The sequence below is a fragment of the Neomonachus schauinslandi genome, chromosome 14 (genome assembly GCF_002201575.2).
Source record: "Neomonachus schauinslandi chromosome 14, ASM220157v2, whole genome shotgun sequence".
NCBI lineage: Eukaryota > Metazoa > Chordata > Mammalia > Carnivora > Phocidae > Neomonachus > Neomonachus schauinslandi.
The window spans coordinates 27,055,497-27,077,184 of NC_058416.1; the positions used below are offsets into that span (position 1 = coordinate 27,055,497).

Genomic DNA, 21,688 nt, shown 5'->3' on the forward strand with positions numbered 1-21,688 from the left:
AATTGCTCTACGGTTTAGCTCCAGCTCTTGGCAGCATCTTTCAACATCTTATCTCCCCACTTCCACCTCCCCTCCCATCCCCCTCCACCTCATCCATACACCTGTCCCTCTTTCCTGAACCTACGCCCCGCCTCATCCACCTGTCTTCTGCTCAGCTGCCCGCCCCCCCCACCTCAGCCATGCCTTCCCCTCCCCTCCCTGCTGGTCTTACTCTTTCTCTCTCTTTATCTTTAGAACATCGTTCTCCTCAGCCTGTGATGCCATTTCTCTTCTCTGTGCTACCCTCCACTCCCTCTGAGCCCTGCCTCTCTCCTTTGCCGTATGTAGACCATGACTGCTCTCAGTTAGGAAATCCAGTGTTCCTCTGCTCCAACATCTTTCAACCTCACACATCATTTGTAACTGAAGTTTGCAAAGTATTCGCTTAAAAACAGGTACCAGAGTGGGTCTGCTATGACCCCTTTCACCATGCGACTCTTACTTGCCCCAGAGGAGCAGGAGAAATGGCCGGCGAGGGCTGGGCATTGCTGGTAGCCTAGGCCGTGGGCGTACGTCCCAGGTCCGTGTGTTTTGGAGAAGCAGAGCTGGAGACCCCCTCTTTGAGGGCAGTGGCCACTTTTTCCCATCTTCATAGTCTCCCTGAGGCCTTGCATGTAGTAAGCTCTCAATCAGCATTTGTTGAACAAAGGAAGGTGTAAATGTATAAATGAAAAAGGCATCCACGTAGCCGCATGTGCTAGCTCCAAAGAAAATTTGGGATTTTCATCTCCCTGGGCTCCTGGGTGGAGGGTGGGGTTGGGGGTAGGGTGGAGGGGTGTGTGCGAGCTCGGGAGAACTGACAAGGACTAAAGGGCCATTGCCTTTGACTCCAGGACAAAATGAAGGGAGGCCAGACCTTAGCAGAGTTTCAATGTTTGTCTTCAGTGTATTCTCTTACTCAGTCCCATCTCAGAGCTTAATCGCCATTTGCTGGCTCTTGCCCAGAACTTCATGTCCTCATCTTGCCTCCTGACTGATCAAACCCCAGTTTGATGGCCCAACCACAATGTTCTCTCCTTCCCTCGCCCTACCACGTCAGGCAGCAAAAGAGGACATTAGTGCCCTCTATTAAAAGTTGTCTTTTTAAGTTATGAGCAAAAGAGCAAGGGAAATGAATCAGATAGTCTTGAATATGAATCTCCATTAATGGAGTTGACTATTATAATTAAATCAGACAACAGAATTCATCCGGCAGCTATTAATAATAGGCATGTGGTAATTAACGTTAATAACAAGTACTATTCTTAGCCAACTCAAATTCTGCCTTCTCTTTGTTAGTTTTTGTAATCAGGACTGGCAGCTTCTTATAGTAATACCTGCAGTTTATTCTGAAACTCAGATAATATGGAGCAGAGAGGGGTACTGGATGTCATCTTGGGGAGGAGGACAGGGGGGAAATGAGGATGTATGGAGGAGGGAGGGTCTAGGGAGGCTGGAGCCAGGGAGAGGAGAGTGTGGGTGGGATTTTGTAACCAGCTGGCACTAACTTTCTCCTCCCCTGTGGCTTCTACACCAGCTATCTCGTATGTGGTCACCGTCTTCACTGGGGATGTCCGGGGGGCTGGGACCAAATCCAAAATCTACCTGGTCATGTATGGGGCCAGAGGGAATAAGAACAGTGGGAAAATCTTCCTGGAAGGTGGTGTGTTTGACCGTGGCCGCACAGACATCTTCCACATCGAGCTGGCTGTCCTCCTCAGTCCTCTGAGTCGGGTCTCCATTGGGCACGGCAATGTGGGTGTCAATAGAGGCTGGTACTGCGAGAAGGTAAGGGATGCCTTCTGGGGGTGGAGGGGCCCTTTCCTGATTCAACCCCTCTTCTTTAACTTGCATAGAAATGCTGACCTGCTTCCTGCTTCCTACTTCCTTTGGACCAATGACAGAGCACATAGGCAGGCACTTTCATTGGGCAGTTGGGTTGGTAACGTGCCCATCCATCTTGTTCTGCTTATGGTCAGGAATGAGGGCTGTTCTGTGCATGCATCCAAGGGCCAAATGCAGGTGCTAGCTGGTAGTTATAAACTGTCCTGATTCTTGGTGTTGTTTCACTTCAGCTTATAAATCTCTCAGTCAACAAGTATTTTGGGGGCTCCTGGGTGGCTCAGTTAAACATCTGCCTTTGGCTCAGGTCATGATCCTGGGGTCCTGGGATCGAGCCCTACATGGAGCTCCCTGCTCAGCAGGGAGTCTACTTCTCCCTCTCTCTCTACCCCACCCCCCCACTTGAGCGGGCTCTCTCTCTCTCTTATTCTTTTTCCTCAGGAATGTGTTAATATTCATGACCTTTAACCTTTCCATGGAAGTTTTAGAATTTTCTTGCTAAGTTCCCTGAAGAACTGTGTTGAACAGCATTCAATTGGATCTATAGATCCATGTGGAGGAATTGACATCTTTATTAGGTACTTTTTGTATCTATGAACATTGTATACCTCTTAAAATTTAGGTCTCCTTTAATGTTTTTCTTTTTTTTTTAAAGATTTTATTTCTTCATTTGAGAGAGAGACACAGTGAGAGAGGGAACACAAGCAAGGGGAGTGGGAGAGGGAGAAGCAGGCTTCCCGCTGAGCAGGGAGCCCGATGCTGGGCTCGATCCCAGGACCCCGGGATCATGACCTGAGCCGAATGCAGATGCTTAACAACTGAGCCACCCAGGCGCCCCTCCTTTAATGTTTTTCAATATAGTTTTATATTTTTCTTGATAAAGGTCTTACATGTCTTTGTTAGATATATTAATAGAGCCCTTACAGTTTTTGTTGCTATTATAAATGATACCTGTTTAAACTTATATTTTGAACGACTTGTTGCTGATGTAGAAATAGAAGTACTTTTGTACATTGAGTTTAGAAACAGCCATCTTACTAAACTCTAATTCTGATAATTTGTCTATAGATTTTGGGGGAATTTTCTTTATGGAAAGTCATATTGTCTGTGAATGATGACAGTTTGGTTTCTTTCTTTCCAAAGCTTATATTTAATTAATTAATTTTTTTTAAAAAGATTTTATTTATTTATTTTGACAGAGAGAGATACAGCAAGAGAGGGAACACAAGCAGGGGGAGTGGAGAGGGAGAAGCAGGCTTCCCGCTGAGCAAGGAGCCCGATGCGGGGCTCGATCCCTGGACCCTGGGATCATGACCTGAGCCGAAGGCAGACGCTTAATGACTGAGCCACCCAGGCGCCCCTTAATTTATTTTTTATTTGACCACATGAGCAGTACAATGCTGAACAGAGGGTTAATAGTAGACATCTTTGTTTTGTTGTTGATTTTAAAGGAACTATTTCTAATGTTCTATTTAGTTAATTATGATTGCTGGGGGGTTTTGGTAGACAGTCTTAGATTAGATTAAGGAAATCCTCTTCTATTTTGTATTGTTCAAAGTTTTTATTATGAATTGTTGAATATTATCTAATGTTTTTCTGCACTTAGTGCAATAGTCATAAGGCTTTTCTCTTTTATTAATTTGGTGAATTATATGACTGCATTTTCTTTTTTTTTTTTTCTTAAGATTTTATTTATCGAGAGAGAGTGCAGAGAGAGAGAGAGCAAGCAGGAGCAGGGGGGAGGGGCAGAGGGAGAGGGAGAAGCAGGTTCCCCACCGAGCAGGGAGCCTGATATGGGGCTCAATCCCAGGACCCTGGGATCAGATCCCAAGCTGAAGGCAGACGCTTAACTGACTGGGCCACCTAGGCACCCCTATATGACTGCATTTTCTAATGGCAAACCGACTGAATTTCTTCAAGAAAAACTTGGTCATAATGGATTTTAATTTTATGTGTTTCTGGAATTGGTTTGCTAAGATTTTATATAAAATTTTTGTGTATATGTCCATGAGGGGCATGGCCCTTAATTTTCCTTTCTCATCTAGTCCTTGACACGTTTGATCCTGGCATGAAATGAGAATTATTCTCTTTCCTAAAACAGGGTGTATAAAATTGCAATGATCTATTCCGCAAATGTTTGGTTCCAGTCTCTTGCAAATTTATTTGGGATTTTGTGTGTGTGAAATTAATGATTTTAACAAGTTGTTGTTTCTGTTTTGCTGGTTATAGAATTATTCAGGCATTCTATTTCTTCTTGAATCTGATTTTTTAAAGATTTATTTACTTATTTTTATTATGTTCATTTAGCCAACATATAATATTTATTTTAGAGAGAGAGAGAGAGTGTGTGTGTGTGTGTGTGTGTGTGCACAAGTGGAGGGGGTGTATGGGTGGGGCCACTTCTGAATACATGGTCACATAGAATTTCAGCATAAAAGATGGAGCGCAATAATGGGTCTCAGTGGACCTCAGCCATAATAGGAATCCTGAAATTCTTGCTGATGGGTATAAAAGGCCCTGCACTGATAATTAGAAGTCAGGAGCATTTATGCTTCTGGTATTGCCACCAACTGACTGCAAACTTGGGCACTTCATTCCCTTTTCTGGACCTCTGCTTTCCCATATGATGAATGCATGTTAGGGTAGATTATATTAATTGCTAATACATTTGTGTCACAGGACCAAAGTGTTTGATGAGGCTGCCACCTGAGGCTCTGAGCCCTCATTTATCTTGAGGGAAGAGAGTTTCTCTGGGAGGCTGAGGGGGTACAGCTCACCTGTACCTCCCTCGATCTTTTATCTCCCTTACCCTTTGTGCTTATAAGTTAAGGTTTCATATAGCTACCACGGTCAGATAGTAAGTATTAGTTGAATTCTCAGAGATATCTAAGGGTCATAATTCAATCCAAGGAAATTATAGTCAGTGGCAGTAACCATGAAAAACTGACAACAAACAAACACAGTAAGACAGTGGCTAGTCAAAATGCTTGATCAGTGGTAGGGTCAAATTAGTTTTCAAGTTAAAAAGAAGGTAAAGCTGAGAATCTAGCAGTGTGAGTAGTCAATTCTTGGCTGATAGAAAATTTTGTAGTGTCACAAGAACATTCCTTTGGACGTACCTAATGTGAGTGACCTAGGCTGGACACACTTCTGAGTTCTAAACCCGTGAGTTCAGAATGTGAGTAAAGTAGAGAAAGTATGGGAAAGAAGGTTGAATGAGGCTCAAGCCCAGAAGAGGGTAGTTTGTTTTTGTATTATATTCCAGATATTCATTGCCTTTTATGTGACTGACCTTTTTCCTACAAGACAAATATAGGGAATTAATTTAGTATTCTAGTTCATTTGGTTTGGACTGAGATTTTATGTGCATAAAGAAATATGGTGTTCAAAGAAGGTGTTGTGTGTAGGAGGAAGAATTTGAGATTTGGGCTGGTAAATTGGAAGATGGATAATACCTACTCGGGAAGACTCCTTGGGGGAGGTATTTCTTGATCTAAGATTTTTTTTTTTTAAGATTTTATTTATTTATTTGACAGAGAGAGACACAGTGAGAGAGGGAACACAAGCAAGGGGGAGTGGGAGAGGGAGAAGCAGGCTTCCCGCAGAGGAGAGAGCCCGATATGGGACTCGATCCCAGGACCCTGGGACCATGACCTGAGCCGAAGGCAGTTGCTTAACAACTGAGCCACCCAGGCTCCCTCTTGATCTAAGATTTAATGAGAGTGGCAACAGGAAGAAAAGTGCCATTCCTTGAGAATCCTCATGTAGACCACCCTTAACATGAAGAGGATGTCAGACATTGTAAGGAGGTCCCAACCAGGGGACCTGCTGCAGGAGACTCATGATCTGCCTCTCCCGCCCCCAGGTGGTGATTCTGTGTCCCTTCACGGGCATCCAACAGACCTTCCCTTGCAGCAACTGGCTGGATGAGAAGAAGGCAGATGGGCTGATCGAGAGGCAGCTCTACGAGATGGTGTCTCTCAGGAAGAAGAGGCTGAAAAGTAGGTGAAGAGGGCCCAGAGGCTGGTGGCCTCCCAGACAGGGCCAGCAGAGGCCAGGATGTCAGACCCCTGGGCAAGAGCTCCGCTGTGTAGGGGTCCACTTTTGCTTCTCATTTCTCCTCTAGAGAGGAAGAGAATGGGCCCCGCAGGAAGCTCATTTCTCCAAGGTACAGGCCCCATAGAGTTACATACCCAGCACCATGGCTAGTACCCCCGTGACCCCAAATTGAATAAGCTGCTGTGATGGGCTACATGTTAAACTGAATGATTCAACACAGTGCACTTTGAATATACATAGGGTGCAGGGAGTCACCTCTTTTTCCTATTTAAAACGTACTAATAGGCTTTTGTCATTGAAAGGATCATTGAGGTACCCTCTTTCAAATAGCAAGGAATCCTTGGGTCCCTAATACTGGCACCTGTTATAGTGGGTTTCTGAGAGTGGGCCACACCTGTGCATGATCTGCACTTCAGTCCTAAACACCTTTGATTTGCTCCTCTTCCCCACTGGTAACATGAAAATTCTTTATTCCTGAAGTCTTTATGGGACAGCTTGACCTGTCTCTGCAGAATTCCCTTGGTCCCTGTGGGTCTGGACCACCGACTTGAAGAAAGCTGGTACCAACTCTCCCATCTTCATCCAGATTTATGGACAGAAGGGGCGGACGGACGAGATTCTCCTGAATCCCAACAACAAGTGGTTCAAACCAGGCGTGATTGAGAAATTTAGGGTAGGAGGGAAGTATAATGTGGTGGGAGGGAGGAGGAAAGAGGAAGGGATATAAAAGGTATTTGTCATGAGGATGGTTTTCTAAGCTAGATTTTGAATCAAGTTTGAAGACAAAAGGGTGCTACCAGAACTTCAGGACCCTGCAAGGGGTGTCAGAGTGACCTATTGACTCAATGGGGTCCACTTTGCATCTGGCCCTTCACCTGAATCAGACACTCCAGAACCAAGCCTGGGGGAAAGAAGCAGGTATAGCATGTTCTTGAAGAGCCTTGAAACTTGGGGAATCATTGTAGAACAGAGACCCTGAACACATTAACGTCAAACCATCTGATCTGGACTGAATTAGAGAGTGAGGAGCAAATTGAAGGGAAAGTATAAATGGTAGAATATTTTAAAAGAAACTTAGCTTTAAATTTCTGATGCGTATATAACTAGAGCAAGGCTTGTTTTGCCAACAGAAGTGTGCTCTGACCTTTAGGTGAGAATGATTTGTAATTTTCAGCTGTCTTCCCAGAGCACCCCACTGGTGCTTCTGTTATACACTCAGTTCATTGCTCTTCATGTATTTGTCTTCCTGGCTAGACTGCGAGCCCCTAGGGAAAGGGCATGACTGCTGTATTGATCTTTTAGTCTGTTTTAGTGCCCAGCGGAGTCCTGGGGCTGTGGGCCTGTGCTAATTTGGAGGGTTGCCATATAGGTTTTGTTACTGGGAGTTTATTGCTTGGAAGCTTTTCTTTATTCAGGATCCTACTGTGGGTCAGTTATTTTTGTTCGGTTTCGCCAGGCCAGACTGAACCCGGGCCCTACACAGCTGTCTTGCCCTCACGTGCCCCTGGTTGCAAGGGCGTGAGAGGACACAGTCTATGAGGGTGGCTTGAAACAAAGCCATCCTCACTGCTGAAGACACGGCCCAGAGCGAGTGCCCTCCTGGCAAGGGGTCAGCTGTGAGGTTAAACACATTTCACTTGATTATGTATACCCAAACCTTGTCAATTCTCCCCATAGATTGAGCTCCCGGATCTTGGCAGGTTTTACAAGATTCGGGTGTGGCATGACAGAAGGAGCCCTGGTTCCGGATGGCATTTAGAAAGGGTGAGGTGTGCCATCCCGGGGCTTGGGAGGTGCTTGGGAGAGGAACAGGAATGGTCCCTTTCTAATGACCCTGTCACCTAAATTTGCCTTTATTTCTCTTGGGAGTGGGGGTGGGTAAGCGTGGGTCTCAGAGTGAGACCCGAATTTGGACGTAGGACACGGGGATGTCCTGATGGGGATGTCCAAAGTCGACTGAGAAAATGCTTAGGTGTTAGGAGACTTGCATTCTTCCCTGGTCAACTGGCTGCTAAGCAAGCATGGGTCTCCGGGGAGCAAGAGGGATAGATGTTAATCTGGAACTCCACCTTCCACAAGAGTCATCTCTACGGGATGGCCTTGGCCTCCCTTTGTTGAGATAGCAGAATGGCTACCCCAGGGTGTGGTCTATCTTGGGTACAACTTCTTGCTCACCCCAGGACTTCATTCCAGATGACCCTGGTAAACACTCTGACCAAGGACAAGTACAACTTCAACTGCAATCGTTGGCTGGATGCCAACGAGGATGACAATGAGATCGTGAGAGAAATAACCGCCGAGGGCCCGACAGTGCGGAGGATAATGGGCAGTGAGTACTGACCAGCTCTCCATTCCGGGGGAGACGGGGATGGCTTCTCTAAGGCATGATGCCAGAGCTCTGTGGTGGTGGGTGTGGGGGAGGGAGGCGACATTTAAGGGTCTTCAGGTGGCTGAGGGGATGAGAAGAATCTGCACGGAGCAATGTTTCTCCACAGCCTTCCTGACATTAAAGAAACATTCTCTTCAAATTATGCATGAGATGCTCCCCAAAAGGAAGACTGTATCTGGAAGCCATGATTGGCTGCCCGGGATGAGTCCTCTGTTTCTGTTTAAGGCTCGTAGGAGAGGAACTAAGCTTTTAATCTGGGGTCCAGTTTCCACATTCACAGGGGTAAAGGGAGATCATTTTGCCTCTAGATGATGGTAGCAGAACAGACAGAGACGCAGCACGTGTCCTGTCCTTTTCCTTTGGCAGACATCACTAAGTGATGGAGCATTCTCTCCCACTGAGTTGGAAATGAATTTCAAAGCTCCCAATACAGCACTCCAAGCAGACATTAGCAATTGATCAGAATTGGCACTTAAGATAATTAACCTATTTGCTATCACTGTGGCAGTCCTTAATTTTTAAATCATAGAGCAATACTGCAAAATTACAAAGAGTTAAGAATATATCGAAAACAATGTCACTCATAGTTCCCGGTAGCTCTTCTAAATATTTGGATAGTGTCACTTCTCAGACATTCGTACATCCAGTAGAAGCTCTGTATATATTTGTTGAAATGATTTAAATAGAAGTAAATACTCAAAAACATAGAAACCCCACATGGCAAATATCTATTAAGGGATCACCCTGTCTATTAGTCTAATTAGGCAATGCTGGTGTTTAGCACGATCTATCATCTACTTTATGCTGCTTCTTCATTTGTAATTAAAAATGTGACCATAGAATATTTGGGTTCAAAGGCCTTTAAAATAGCCTAATGCAATTCAGGAAAATGGGGAGTTCTTATCCTGATTGCACAGTTGGAGACAGAGTCAGACCTAGAACAAGGTCTCCCGCCTCCTGGGTCAAGGGCTGTCCTCTGTCTTTTCACATTCAGTACTATTTTCTGAGACAACAAGGCAGCCATCTCCCCGGGAACATGGTAGATAACAGGATTCTGCCCCAAACTGGGACTTGATATAATAATGTAGCCCATTGAGGTAGAAACACACCTGCTCTTGTCAGATCTGTCCCCTTTGTGTGCCGGAATGGAGCTTGCACCTGTGAACCAGTGGGGAGGGGGTCTTGGGACCTAAGGGCTTCCTCGATCTTTCTAACCAGTTCTCATGACTTTAGCTCCTCACTTCCTGTTTCTGAAGTTACCTGGTGCTTTCATTCCTGGCCCTTTTTGTTGGTTGCCACTCAGATTTCACAGGGGATAGTTCTGATCTGTTCTGGTGAGTCAGGGATCCTCAAACTTCCATGTGTGTTACCACCCAGAGAACTTGTTGCCACAGAGTGTGCAGCCCCACCCACGGGGCTTCTGACTCGGGAAGTCCGGGGTGAGACCCAGGAATTTGTCTCACAGATTTCTAGGTGATGTTGCTGGTAAGGAACCACTGCACTAAGGTATTAATCACTTTTCCAGGGGCTGTTAAGCTCCCCAAATCTTGTTGCTGTTATCTCTACTTGTCCTTTTTTTTGTTTGGTTAAGTCCTGAAAATATCTGTTATATATTGTCATTTTAGTGAGGTTTTTCCAGAAAGAAATCTACTGTTTTTACTTAGAATACCCAAGATGTTCTTTACCTCCACGTCCCCTTTACCTGACTGAAGCCTGGCTACCTCGTCCCTCCAAACCTGTTTTCCCTCCTCACAGGCTGTGGGGCCGGGGGAGGGGGTTTGCCCGATTTCCTCTGCACTCTCAGACGTGGGGCTCACACCATCTCACGGTGTCGCCTCTGCCCCAGATCAATCCCGTCTTCTGGTGTCCTCTGGTTACTTTTTTCTTTCACTGAAGGTGGTGTAACATGTCTCTCGGTCATTCTCCAGACCCCCAACTCCTGCCATTGTTCTAGGGCAGTATATTAGTCTGCTTGGGCTCCCATAACAAAATACCACAGACCAGGGGCTTAAACAGCAGAAATTAGTTTTCTCACAATTCTAGAGGCTAGAAGCCCAAGACGGGTCAGCAGGGTTGGGTTCTTTTAAGGCTCTGTCCTTGGCTTGTAGATGGCCGCCTTCTTGCTGTATCCTCACATGGTCTTCCCTCTGTGTGTGCTCTTGTCTGTGTCCTCATCCTTTCTTATGTCATATTGGATTAGGGCTCACCCATAGGATCTCATTTTAGCTTAATCACCTCTTTAAAAGCCCTACCTCCATATTGTCACATTCTGAGATACTGTGGGTTAGGACTTTTTTTTTTAAGATTTTATTTATTTATTTGACAGGGAGATTGAGAGCACAAGTAGGCAGAGCAGCAGGCAGAGGGAGAGGGAGAAGCAGGCTCCCCGCTGAGCAGGGAGCCCGACGCGGGGCTCGATCCCAGGACCCTGGGATCATGACCTGAGCAGAAGGCAGCTGCTTGACCGACTGAGCCACCCAGGCACCTGCGTTAGGACTTAAACTGAATGGGGGGGTGGGGGGAACACAATTTGGCCTCACCCCAGAGATGTTGATTAGATTCTTTGAGGGCTATACCTGAAAATCTGCATTTTTATCAAGCATACCAAGTAATTTTTTGCACATCAAAACTTAGGAGCCTCTGTCCTGCTCCTTTCAATGTTCACGTGGAAAATCCCCTCACCCATATCCTGGTCCTCATCCACTTTGATGATCGCTGCCTCCCACCCACTTACTCCCCACCCCAGTACCTCCCTCGGGATCATCCCATGAAACTCCTCTGAGCAACATGCCCCACCTCTGGCTCAGGCTCCTACCTCCCAACCCTCTCATGACCTTGGTGACACTCCACCCCATCCTGGAACTCCTTCTAGCTCCTTCTTCCCAACATTTCTCCTGGCCTATCTCGTGGATGTATGGAGGATGGATTTAGGGGCAAACCTATAAGAAGTCATCAAGCGGGGAGAAGAAGAGATACTGGAAGTGGGCAAGAATTGGCTAGACTAGAGAGAGGATAAATTCAAGAGCCATTTTGAAGTTGGCTCTGGCAGGTGAAAGAATGCCGTGGAGACGCAGTGGCAAGATGAACTTTCTGCCCAGGACATTGGGAGAACCTGCAGATGAAGTGCCATTTGAGCTAGGTCTTGTCTGAGTAGGGATTTGACAGACAAGGAGAGATGGTTGTAGAAGGGGTAGGGAGGAAGAGCATGTCTATAGGTTACATGTGTAAACGTGCGTGTAACATTTTACAGTGTACAAGATGTGGGCCTGTCATAGCTGTTGGTTTTTGTCTTCTGTAATACTATTAAAGAACCATTTTAATGGGGGGAAAAAAGTCTCTAGTGAACAGGATTGGATCGAAGGGCTGTCTGTCGTGGCTCTAACAGCAGTTTGATGTCTTCTGGGGGGTCCTTGGCAGTACTTTCAAGCCCATGTCAACTTGGATTCTATCTCCCAGATGCTTTATCTGGCCCACATAAATTTCTGTTGTGCTTGGAACCCCCCCCCCCCCCCCCCATGTCCTCATTCACCTCTACAGGAACTTGGATCTCCTTTTGTAGTCTGGATGCTTCTTTGTAACAGTAAATAGAGCTGATGGCAAGTCCCACTTCCCCAGTTGGTACCAGGGTATAGTGAATAATGTGCAGAGCTATCTGGCAGTCACTTAAGTGGAAAGTCTTGGACTCACATAAAATAAAAACCAATTTAAAACCATTCTTGGGGCACCTGGGTGGCTCAGTTGGTGAAGCATCTGACTCTTTGTTTCTGCTCAAGTCATGATCTTGGGGTCCTGGAATCGAGCCCCATGTCAGACTCTGTGCTCAGCACAGAGTGTGCTTATCTCTCTCCCTCCCCCTCTGCTCTTCTACCCCCGCCCCCCGCACATGCATGCACCCTTTCTCTCTTTCTCAAATAAATAGATAAAAATAAATTTAAAAAAAACCAGTTCTCTAACTTTGAATTATGTTGCTCTGGGTTTACTTAAAAAACAAGGGCCAGTCAAAGAAGCAATTAATGCCGTGTCTGACATCAAGAGGCTTTGAGGAGTGACCTCACTGACTAACACGGACCGGGGACACAGACTAGATACACACCGCTTGCAATACATGTCTACCCTGCCCTTCCTCAGGAGTTTTGTGGGATGGTAGAAGCACTGTGATCTGCATTCTCCCCTGCGTGTGCAGCAGAAGTGATTACACACCACTGACGAATGGGCAAAGACCACTGGACTCAATTGCTGGAAAGGGGAGCTTCTTGTTAATCAGGCTGAGCTGTAATTTTTAAATTAAAGTACAAGAGGCTCTGGTACTTACCCATCTGTTTGAAGTCTTTCACTGCTGATGGCTAACAATACAATTATTTTGAATTGTCTGTACACTTGCTGCCAGGAAGGAGCTTGGGGCCTCAATGGTTGGTGGGCTGGGAGGAGCCCCTGGAGAAGATCAGGAGTCCTGAGAACTTCCAGCCAAATGAACCTTAATGCTCCTGAGCAAACAGGACTGGAATTTCCAGGCAAAGGGATTGCTACATTCCCTCATCAGTTTGCTTCTGGGAATTGCCTGATAGTTACAGCTGAAAGAGCAGAACTGTCCTTTGTCAGGATTAAGAATAAGCGAAGCTGGTGTTCCTCCTTCCCTTCTATGCTTCCCCATTTCTGTTCTCACACCAGTTAATGCTGTTCATCCCTCTTACTGCCACCAGTTCTATCAGTGGGAGCTAAACACAAAAGCATCAACTTCATTTATGCAGAGACTGAAGGCTAAAGGCAGAAGACACTTAGCATTTGCCTTTTAGCAGTGGTAAGTCTTCCAATCAGTAAACGTGGGATGCTTTTCCAGTTATTTAAGTAATCTTTAATTTTTTTCAACAATATTTTGTAGTTTTCAGAGCATAAGTTTCTCACTCGTTTTGTTAAATTTATTCATATTTTATTCTTTTTATGCTCTTTTGAATGGAGAAGTTTTATTAATTTCATTTTCAGAATGTTTATTGCAAAAGAATAGAAATACAATGATTCAGGTATATTGATCTTATACTCTACAACTTTGCTGAACTCATTTATTAGTTCAAATAGTTTTGAATGGAATCCTAATGATTTTCTGTGTATAGGATCATGTCATCCATGCACAGAGATAGTTTTACTTCTTCCTTTCCAATCTGGATGCCTAACTGCCTTGGCTAAAACCTCCAGTACCATGTTGAAAACAAATGGTGAGAGCAGATACCCTTGTCTTGTTTCTGATCTTAAGGAAAGCATCCAGTCTGTCACCATTAATTATGTGCTGGCTGTGGGTATTTCATAGATGACTTTATGGGTTGATGAAGTTCCCTTTTATTCCTAGTTTGTTGATGGTTTTCTTATCATGAAAGAGTGTTAGATTTTGTCATATGTGTTTTCTGAACCTATTGAAATAATCATATTTATTTTTATTCTATTGATATGATACATTACATTAATTGATTTTCAAAACTTATATCCTTGGGATAAATTCTACTTTGTCAAGGTGTAGAATTCTTTATGTTGCTGGATTTGATTTACTAGTATTTTGTTGGGGATTTTTGCATCCATATTCATAAAAGAGATAGGTATGTAATTTTCTTTTCTTGTGATATCTGTGTCTGGTTTGGTATCAGAGTAATCCTGACCTCATAAAATGAGTTGGAAATATTCCCCCCTATGCTTTGGAAGAATTTGAGAAGAATTGGTATTAATTCTTCTTTGAATGCTTGATAGAATTCAGTGGTGAAGACATTGAGGACTGAGCTTTCCTTTGTGAGTAGTTTTATTATTATGACTGATTTAATCTTTACACTTGTTATAAGTCTATTCAGTTATAGCCAGTTCTGGTGGCCATTCTTTTACTTTCAACCTATTTATGTCTTTGAATCTACAGTGTATCTCTGTATATGGCAGATAGTTAGATTCATTATCAATTTTGCCAATCTCTGTGTAATAGTGTGACTTTTTTTTGGTGTTTGACTGCTAACAGCTTTCAAGCTACACTACCCCTCCCACTTTCTGCCTGACATCTGGGCAATTTGATAAGACTGGATGCTTCCTCTCTTAGCACTGGTGGAAAGTTCAAGCCATGCAAGTCCTGACCCCCCACAAGGGAACTCTTATCTCCTAATCACCATAAAATCCCAAGCTAGTCACTCCTCCCTGCTTCCTCAAGCCATATTTGTACCTTCTTGGAAACCTATCATACTCTCCCAAGAACTCCTCATTATGTGAATGATACATCTTATATTCACTCTTGGTACATGTATGGCATCATCAGCCTTGATATCTGAGCAAATATGGGGTGAAAGGACCACCCTGTCTCTGCAGGATGACCACACACTCTGCTTTTTGATTGAAATATTTAGCTCATTTATAGTTAATGTAATTACTGATACAGCAGGATTTATGCCTGCCATTTTGCTATTTGTTTTTTATGTCTCATATCTTTTTTTCTGTCCCTCTATTTTTATATTACCACTTTCCTTTGTGTTAAATATTTTCTAGAATACCATTTTTCTTGTTTCTTTTAATATGTATTTTTTGTTAGTTTTTAATGGTTGACCAGAGAATTACAATTAATATCTTAACTTATAACATTCTAGTTCAGATTAATATCAACTTAATTTCAATAATATACAAAAACTTTGTTCCAATATAGGTTTATTCTCTTCCCCCTCCTTTGTGCTATGCTGTCATACAAATTACATCTGTATACATTATAAAGCCACCAATGAAGTTTTATATTTATTGCTTTATGCAGTTGTCTTTTATATAAAATATGAGAAGAAAATAATTACAAACAAAAATTACACTATACTGTCTATATATTTACTATGTTATTACTTTTCCTGGTGCTCTTAAACCTTTGGGTGAATTCAAGTTGCTGTCTAATGTCTAATGTGAAGGATTCCCTTTAAATTTTCTTGTAGGGTGGAGTTCCTGGGTGGCTCAGTTGGTTAAGCATCTGCCTTCAGCTTAGGTCATGATCTCGGGGTCTTAGGATCAAGCCCTGCAGAGGGCCTCCTTCTCCCTCAGCCCCTCCCCCCACTCGAGTTCTCACTCACATAAATAAATAAACAAACTTTTTCTTGTAGGGCAGGTCTATTAGTAATGAATTTTTTCAGTTTTTGTTTATCTGAGAATATCTTAATATCTCCTTAATTTTTAAAAATAGACTTTATTTTTTAGAGCAGTTTTGGGTTCACAGCAAAACTGGGAGGAAGGTATAGAGATTTATCATATACTCCCTTCTCCCACACATGCATACCCTCTCCATTATCATCATCCCCTACCAGAGTGATATATTTGTTATAATTAATGAACCTACACTGATACATCCTTAGCACCCTGAGTTCGTGGTTTACTTGTGGAACACTCTTGGTATTGTACATTCTGTGGGTTTGGACAAATTTATAATGACATGTATCCATCATTATGGTATTATAAGAGTAATTTCACTGCCCTAAAAAATCCTCTGTGCTCGGCTTATTTATCTCTCCCTTCCCCCCCCTGCCCAAACCCTGGCAACCATTGATCTTTTTACTGGCTCCATAGTTTTGCCTTTCCCACCCTAACATTTTTCAACTTCATCAAGACCTATAATCCACTGATTTTATTATCACTTTCCTCTTATACTCAGGTTTCTCTATACCTGGCTCAGATTGCATGGGCCACCATTATAATCTACCTCTAAACATGCCCTTACCTTTTCTGTCCTTATATCTCTCTGTCATGCTTGCTTGGATAAACCCGATCCTAGGTAAAGCCAACAAATGACCTATTTAGTTATTGTGGACTTGCTGTAGGAAAACATGCAGCCTTGTAGACTGGTCTCATTTTAAACTCATGACTCAATTTGTACTCAAGGCTGTCCTACAACCTGTCACTGCCTTTGTGGCCACACCTCTGCCCTCCCTCCAGTCTCTGTAGTTGTAGTTTCTTGAATCCTAGAAAAGCTAGTCCTCTATTTATGCTCTGGTCATTCTTCTTTTTCCTCTCCAAAGAACTTCACTAGTTCTTCTCTCCTGCATTATCATTTTCTTTTTCTCTACAGGATCATTCCCATTTAGTATAATAATCTAGTATCTCACATCTTAAACATTTTAAAATAAAACTTCTCTAAACTTACACCCCACTCCAGCTATTATTTCTCTTTTGTATTCCTTTTCACAACAGACTAATTGAAGGAATTACATCCAGGCATCCAAGTACTATATCTACTTTCTCATCTCCTATTCTGTACTCAGACTCTTGCTATAGGGCTTCTTTCCCTCCCCGTAATTTCACTAAGGCTACTCTTGTCCTTGATACCAGTGCTTTCCATGTAGCTAAACCAAGAGTCACTCTCTGTCCTCTGTGGCATTTGCTACAGACGATCATTCCTCCCTTCTCTTGGTTTCAGAGACATGTCCAGCAGTACTTTTTCCCCTTGCTTCACTGGCTGCTTCTCATCTGAGTTGCTACCTTCTCCTGGGCTTGATCTCTAATGTTTGTGTCCCTCTATAATCCTCTCTATGGAGGACCTCATCTGGTCCCAAAGCTTTCAACAGAATCCATGTGCCATTGATGACCAAAGTCATGTCAGTAGTCCTGACTCTCCAGACACGTATTCAACTGCCATCTTGGCCTCTCTTTATGAACATCTAATAGCACGCATTTATAATGAACAAACAGAACCATTGATTTCTATCTCCAAACCCATCCTTCCCTCAGGCATCCCTACTTCTCACTGGAAATACTATCTACCTGGTTACCCAAGCCAAAACCTAGGAGTCATCCATGATTCCTCTTTCCCTCAATTACTTATCCAATCCATTACCACGTACTGTTGGTTCTACCTCAAAAACATATCTCTAATCTACTGGCTTCTCTCCATCTCCACTGCACCCCCAGTCCTAGGCACCCTCCTGTCTTTTCTAGGCAACTGTAATTATTCTCCTAACTGGTCTCTCTGATTCACTCCTTCTTCCCCTACAGTCAGTTCTCCACATGGCAGCCAGAGTGCTCTTTAAAACATAAATCAGATCAGGTTACTTCTTGCTTAAAGCCCTCTGATGGCTTCCCATTGTATTAAAAAAAACAACCAACCAAAGGAAGTCACACTTCTTACCTTGGCCTGTCACACACACACCGCCCCCCCCTACCATGCTGGCCTTCATCTAATCCTCCTTCACCCAAGCCATACTGGCCTTCTCTCTGCTCCTGGAATATTCGCTGCTCATCCCTACACTGGGGCTTCGCACTTACTCGCACCCTCTTCTCTCAGAGTTTCCTGTGGCTGGCTCCTTATCATTGGCATTTTATCAGACGTCAGCTTCTTGCTGCAAGCTTTTCTGCATCTCTAAATCCTTTTTTACTCCCTCACCATACTCCCCGCCCCCACTTCCATCCCATTCTGGGGCACCCCTCTCCTATGTAATCTTTGTCGCAGACATAACTCAGAAATTTTCCTGTTCATAATTTGTTATGATTTTACTGTCCATCTTTCCTCTCCACCCATCCGCTCTCACCTCTGATGGAAGCTCCATGGAGGCACGAGTCTGTCTGTCTTGCTCACTGCTGAATCCCGGTCCTATAATGGTGCCTAGCACCTACTGGGCTTCAGTCAATAGATATAGGGCAAATGAATGAGTGAGTGAGTGAATGAATGAATGAATGAATTTCACTTTCTAGCTTATTTGAAGTGAGAAGGGAGGCTCTGATGTGCAGGGATGCACATCTGCCTCCTCCAAGGTACATTTTCAATAGGGAAAGAAGCTGCTGCCCCTCCCACAGTGGGAGGGGCATTTTGTGCCTTTCCATTCTGAAGCAAAGGGGGGCTCAGTTCTGGTTCACCAAAGAAAAGCTATCTTACTTGAGAACATAGGACATATGAATTAGAGAACAACCCGAGGCAAAAGAGTCTGCTGGGCTGGATGGAATCAAGGGTCAAAATGTTTGAGGCAGACCTGTGGTCCCCAAACACTGCCAACCCCCTCGGAGTCTCCTGGGGGAGCATATAAACAAAGCAGTTTTAGGGATCCTACCTCTGGAAACTAAAATTAGAGAAGTCTCGGTGGGACACAGGAATCTGCATTCTTACAAGAATTTCCCAGGGGATTCTGATGCTTGGCTAGGCCTGGGAACCTCTGGTTTGTCTGGGAAGACGGACCTGCAGGTGAGCTGACCTTTGACTGGGTGGGATGGGGTTTGCATAGCCAGGGAAGCCGCAAGGGCAGCCCAGGCGAGACCTGGGGGTGGGGCGGGGCGCTTAGAGGCAGGAGGGGCAGGGCCAGTGCTAGGAGCCTGTGTCCCTTTCTCTCCCTGCCAGTGGCCCGGTACCGGGTGACCGTGTGCACCGGAGAACTCGAAGGCGCAGGAACCGATGCCAATGTCTACCTCTGCCTTTATGGCGACGTGGGGGACACAGGCGAGCGGCTGCTGTACAATTGCAGGAATAACACCGACCTGTTTGAGAAGGGCAGTGTGAGTACAGCCATGCCCCGTCCCTACCCGCCCCCACCCTGGCCCAGTCCCCTTCCCCTGTCCTCCCTGCTCTGCTGAAGCTGATATGGGTGCCCCGGCCATCAGAGAGGGGCACTCAGGGGAATGGCGAACTAACATGCATGACACCCTCTAGGCTCCTGGGACGATCCAGCTGGGACCTGCTGGGTCATGGTCCCCTCCCCACCCATAAGCTTTGAGAAGGGGGCAGAACAGGAAGACATCTGGGGTAGGAGCGGCACCTTTCTTCCTTCAGGGGTGGCCAGGCACCTTGCTTGTGGACTGGAGGACCCAGGCTAGTAGAAAGCTGGGAACTTGGCCTTCTCCACTAGACATGACACTGGGGGCATTTTGTCCATTTCCTTTTTGAAGGAGAAACCAAGAAAGACACTAAATGTGGGACTGGAAGAGCTGGGTTCTGCCCCTAGCCTCATCACAGATGTGCTGGGTGCTCCCCTTCGTTTCCCCACCTGTCGAATGGGTTTCCTGGGGAGGCCATGTGGGGCAATGGGGAAAGTGTCAGGCAGATCTGGGGGCAAACCCAGTGTGGGGCCAGTCGCTCCATCCTCCCAGCCTCAGTTTCCCCACATCTAAAATGGGGAAGAGATGCCCGCCTGTGGCCAGCTGATATGAGGATTAAGGATGCAGATGTACTGCCTGGCCTACATTACAGAGTAGGTGCTCAGTAGAGTTGTTGTTGCAATCAAATGAGGCCCAAGGTGCTTACCAGGTGAAGCGGATTTGCAGCCTGACCTACCACAAGCCTCGGCTCTCTCCCTCTGCTGCCCCATCCTCGGCGAGGGCAAGGCAAGCCTTGGAAATCGAGGGGAGGTCTCTCTGGGGCCAGCCCAGTTCTTGGGGTCACAGACACCAGAAGGCTATGGTGGTAAAAATAATCTGAGTGCTGTGGGTGGACCGAGGTTCATTTGGGGAGGGACGGAGGGGGCAACTTCACATAGATTTATAGGTTTCCTCTCTCCCTCCCACCCACACTCGCCCTTTCCTACTCTTCTACCTCTTCTGACTCCTTTGTCCATCAATCCCACCTTTATGCTCCTGTTCCTGGAGGCTCCCAGCTGTGCTCACGTAGGCTTAGCAACTCTCCAGCCCCTACTGCACTTCTGCTGCCCCATTGGCAGGCAAAACTGTGCAATTAGCGAGACCACTGGTCCCCCCCCCCCCCCAAGTCAGTCCTAGCCATGCCTCGAAAGGGGGCTGGTATCCTTCGGTAGCAGGAGCCTGAGTTGTTTAGCCAAGGAATTAATTCATGATATATGATTAGTGACTGGTAGCAGCTTAGCATGTTCCTCCGCCTGGGAGATCTGCCTTTTAGAAGGAGATCATAGGGAATGGCCATTGTTTAACCAGAAAATAAAGCCCTCCCTTGTTGGGAACTTGACATGGAATGACTTCGCAGTGGGAGTAGTTGGAGGAGGTGTTAGACCTGTTCTTTCTAGGTATCCCCCAACCCACCTGTGAAAGATCAGTAGCCCAACCCATCAGCCCCGGCTTTTCTGATTTCTGGGCCTGTGTCTCCCCTTGGTGTTGGGGTCCCCAAGGGAGCCACCGTCCAACTGGCCTTGTGGTCTTCCTTTCTGAAGGCCGATGAGTTCACCATTGAGTCGGTCACCATGCGGAAGGTGAGGCGGGTGAGGATCAGGCATGACGGCAAAGGCGGGGGAAGCGGCTGGTTCCTGGAGCGGGTGCTGGTGAGAGAAGAGGGACAGCCCGAGAGCGACAACGTGGAATTCCCGTGTCTCAGGTGCGTGGTCCTGCTGCTCTCTGTGTTCTCCAGCTTTGGTCCCGGGCCCTGGCTTTGGGGAGACTCAGCCCTGCCTGCTACCACGGACCAGGGAGCACAGTCGTAGGTTAAGGATGGAGCCAGGGCAGGAAGAGGTGGCCCCTGCTGCTGGTGCTTAGACTCATGTCCCCACCGCACCTGTAGGTGATGAGCCACTGGTGTCTGGTGTCCCAGGGCACCACTGGGGTGTCTATTTAAGTACCAGAATGTCGTTACTTTTTAAAGATACAGTATGACAGGGCGCCTGGGTGGCTCAGTTGGTTAAGCAACTGCCTTCAGCTCAGGTCATGATCCTGGAGTCCTGGGATCAAGTCCCACATCGGGCTCCCTGCTCAGCAGGGGGTCTGCTTCTCCCTCTGACCCTCTTCCCTCCCATGCTCTCTGTCTCTCATTCTCTCTCTCTCAAATAAATAAATAAAATCTTAAAAAAAAAAAAGATACAGTATGACAATTTCAGAATTTAACGGAGTTCCCTCATATTGTTAGGTACCCACTGAATTCAACTTGAGTCAAAGGTGTTGTTGTTTTTTTTTTTTCCAATTTGAATGGGCCTTCAACCACATCTGTCCCTGTGAATGTCTTCTCAAGATACCTTACTTTGTTTTCATTCCCTTTCCCCAGCTTGCTAGTGAGGTAAAGTTTTGTTTCTCTTTCTCCTTAAACATTTGGGTTTCTTTCATAACCAGTTTGGGGTACCATTGACTTCTAGAAGTTACTGACAGATTTTTAGAACAAGGAGCAATATCAATTTTTTTTTTGCCCCATCAAGCTGGCCATTCACATTCACCTGTGGCAACGTCTGGGAAGTGCACGCAGTCTGCTTAGGTTGGGGCTCTGCAAAGGACTCAGCCTGCACCCATCAACAAGGTGCTGCATGTCCAAGCTCCCTTCATTAGGGCTGGCCCAGGCTTCCTGAGAGTGGGTCTGCTAAGGACAGTCTTCCTTGGAGTGGGTGGGGGCAAGCTGCCCAACAGCCCCACAGTGAGTATGTTCCTTTTTCTCTAACCATGCACACAAATGCATTCGTGTGCACGCATGTTCATTCAGACGTATTTGCTACAGCCGAATTGCTTACCACCCCCACAAGCCCAGGA

General features: G+C 45.5%; 1 protein-coding gene across 2 annotated transcripts in view; it reads left to right on the forward strand.

Annotated features, from left to right (window-relative positions):
* Positions 1 to 21,688, forward strand: part of LOXHD1 (lipoxygenase homology PLAT domains 1) — a 148,982-nt gene that overhangs the window by 50,123 nt on the left and 77,171 nt on the right. For both annotated transcript variants that reach the window (XM_044921168.1, XM_021686337.2), the window contains exons 8-14: positions 1,556 to 1,806; positions 5,726 to 5,861; positions 6,432 to 6,592; positions 7,597 to 7,683; positions 8,113 to 8,248; positions 18,621 to 18,775; positions 20,395 to 20,555. In XM_044921168.1, coding sequence (XP_044777103.1) covers positions 1,556 to 1,806; positions 5,726 to 5,861; positions 6,432 to 6,592; positions 7,597 to 7,683; positions 8,113 to 8,248; positions 18,621 to 18,775; positions 20,395 to 20,555 — 1,087 coding nt within the window. The remainder of the gene's footprint in view (positions 1 to 1,555; positions 1,807 to 5,725; positions 5,862 to 6,431; positions 6,593 to 7,596; positions 7,684 to 8,112; positions 8,249 to 18,620; positions 18,776 to 20,394; positions 20,556 to 21,688) is intronic.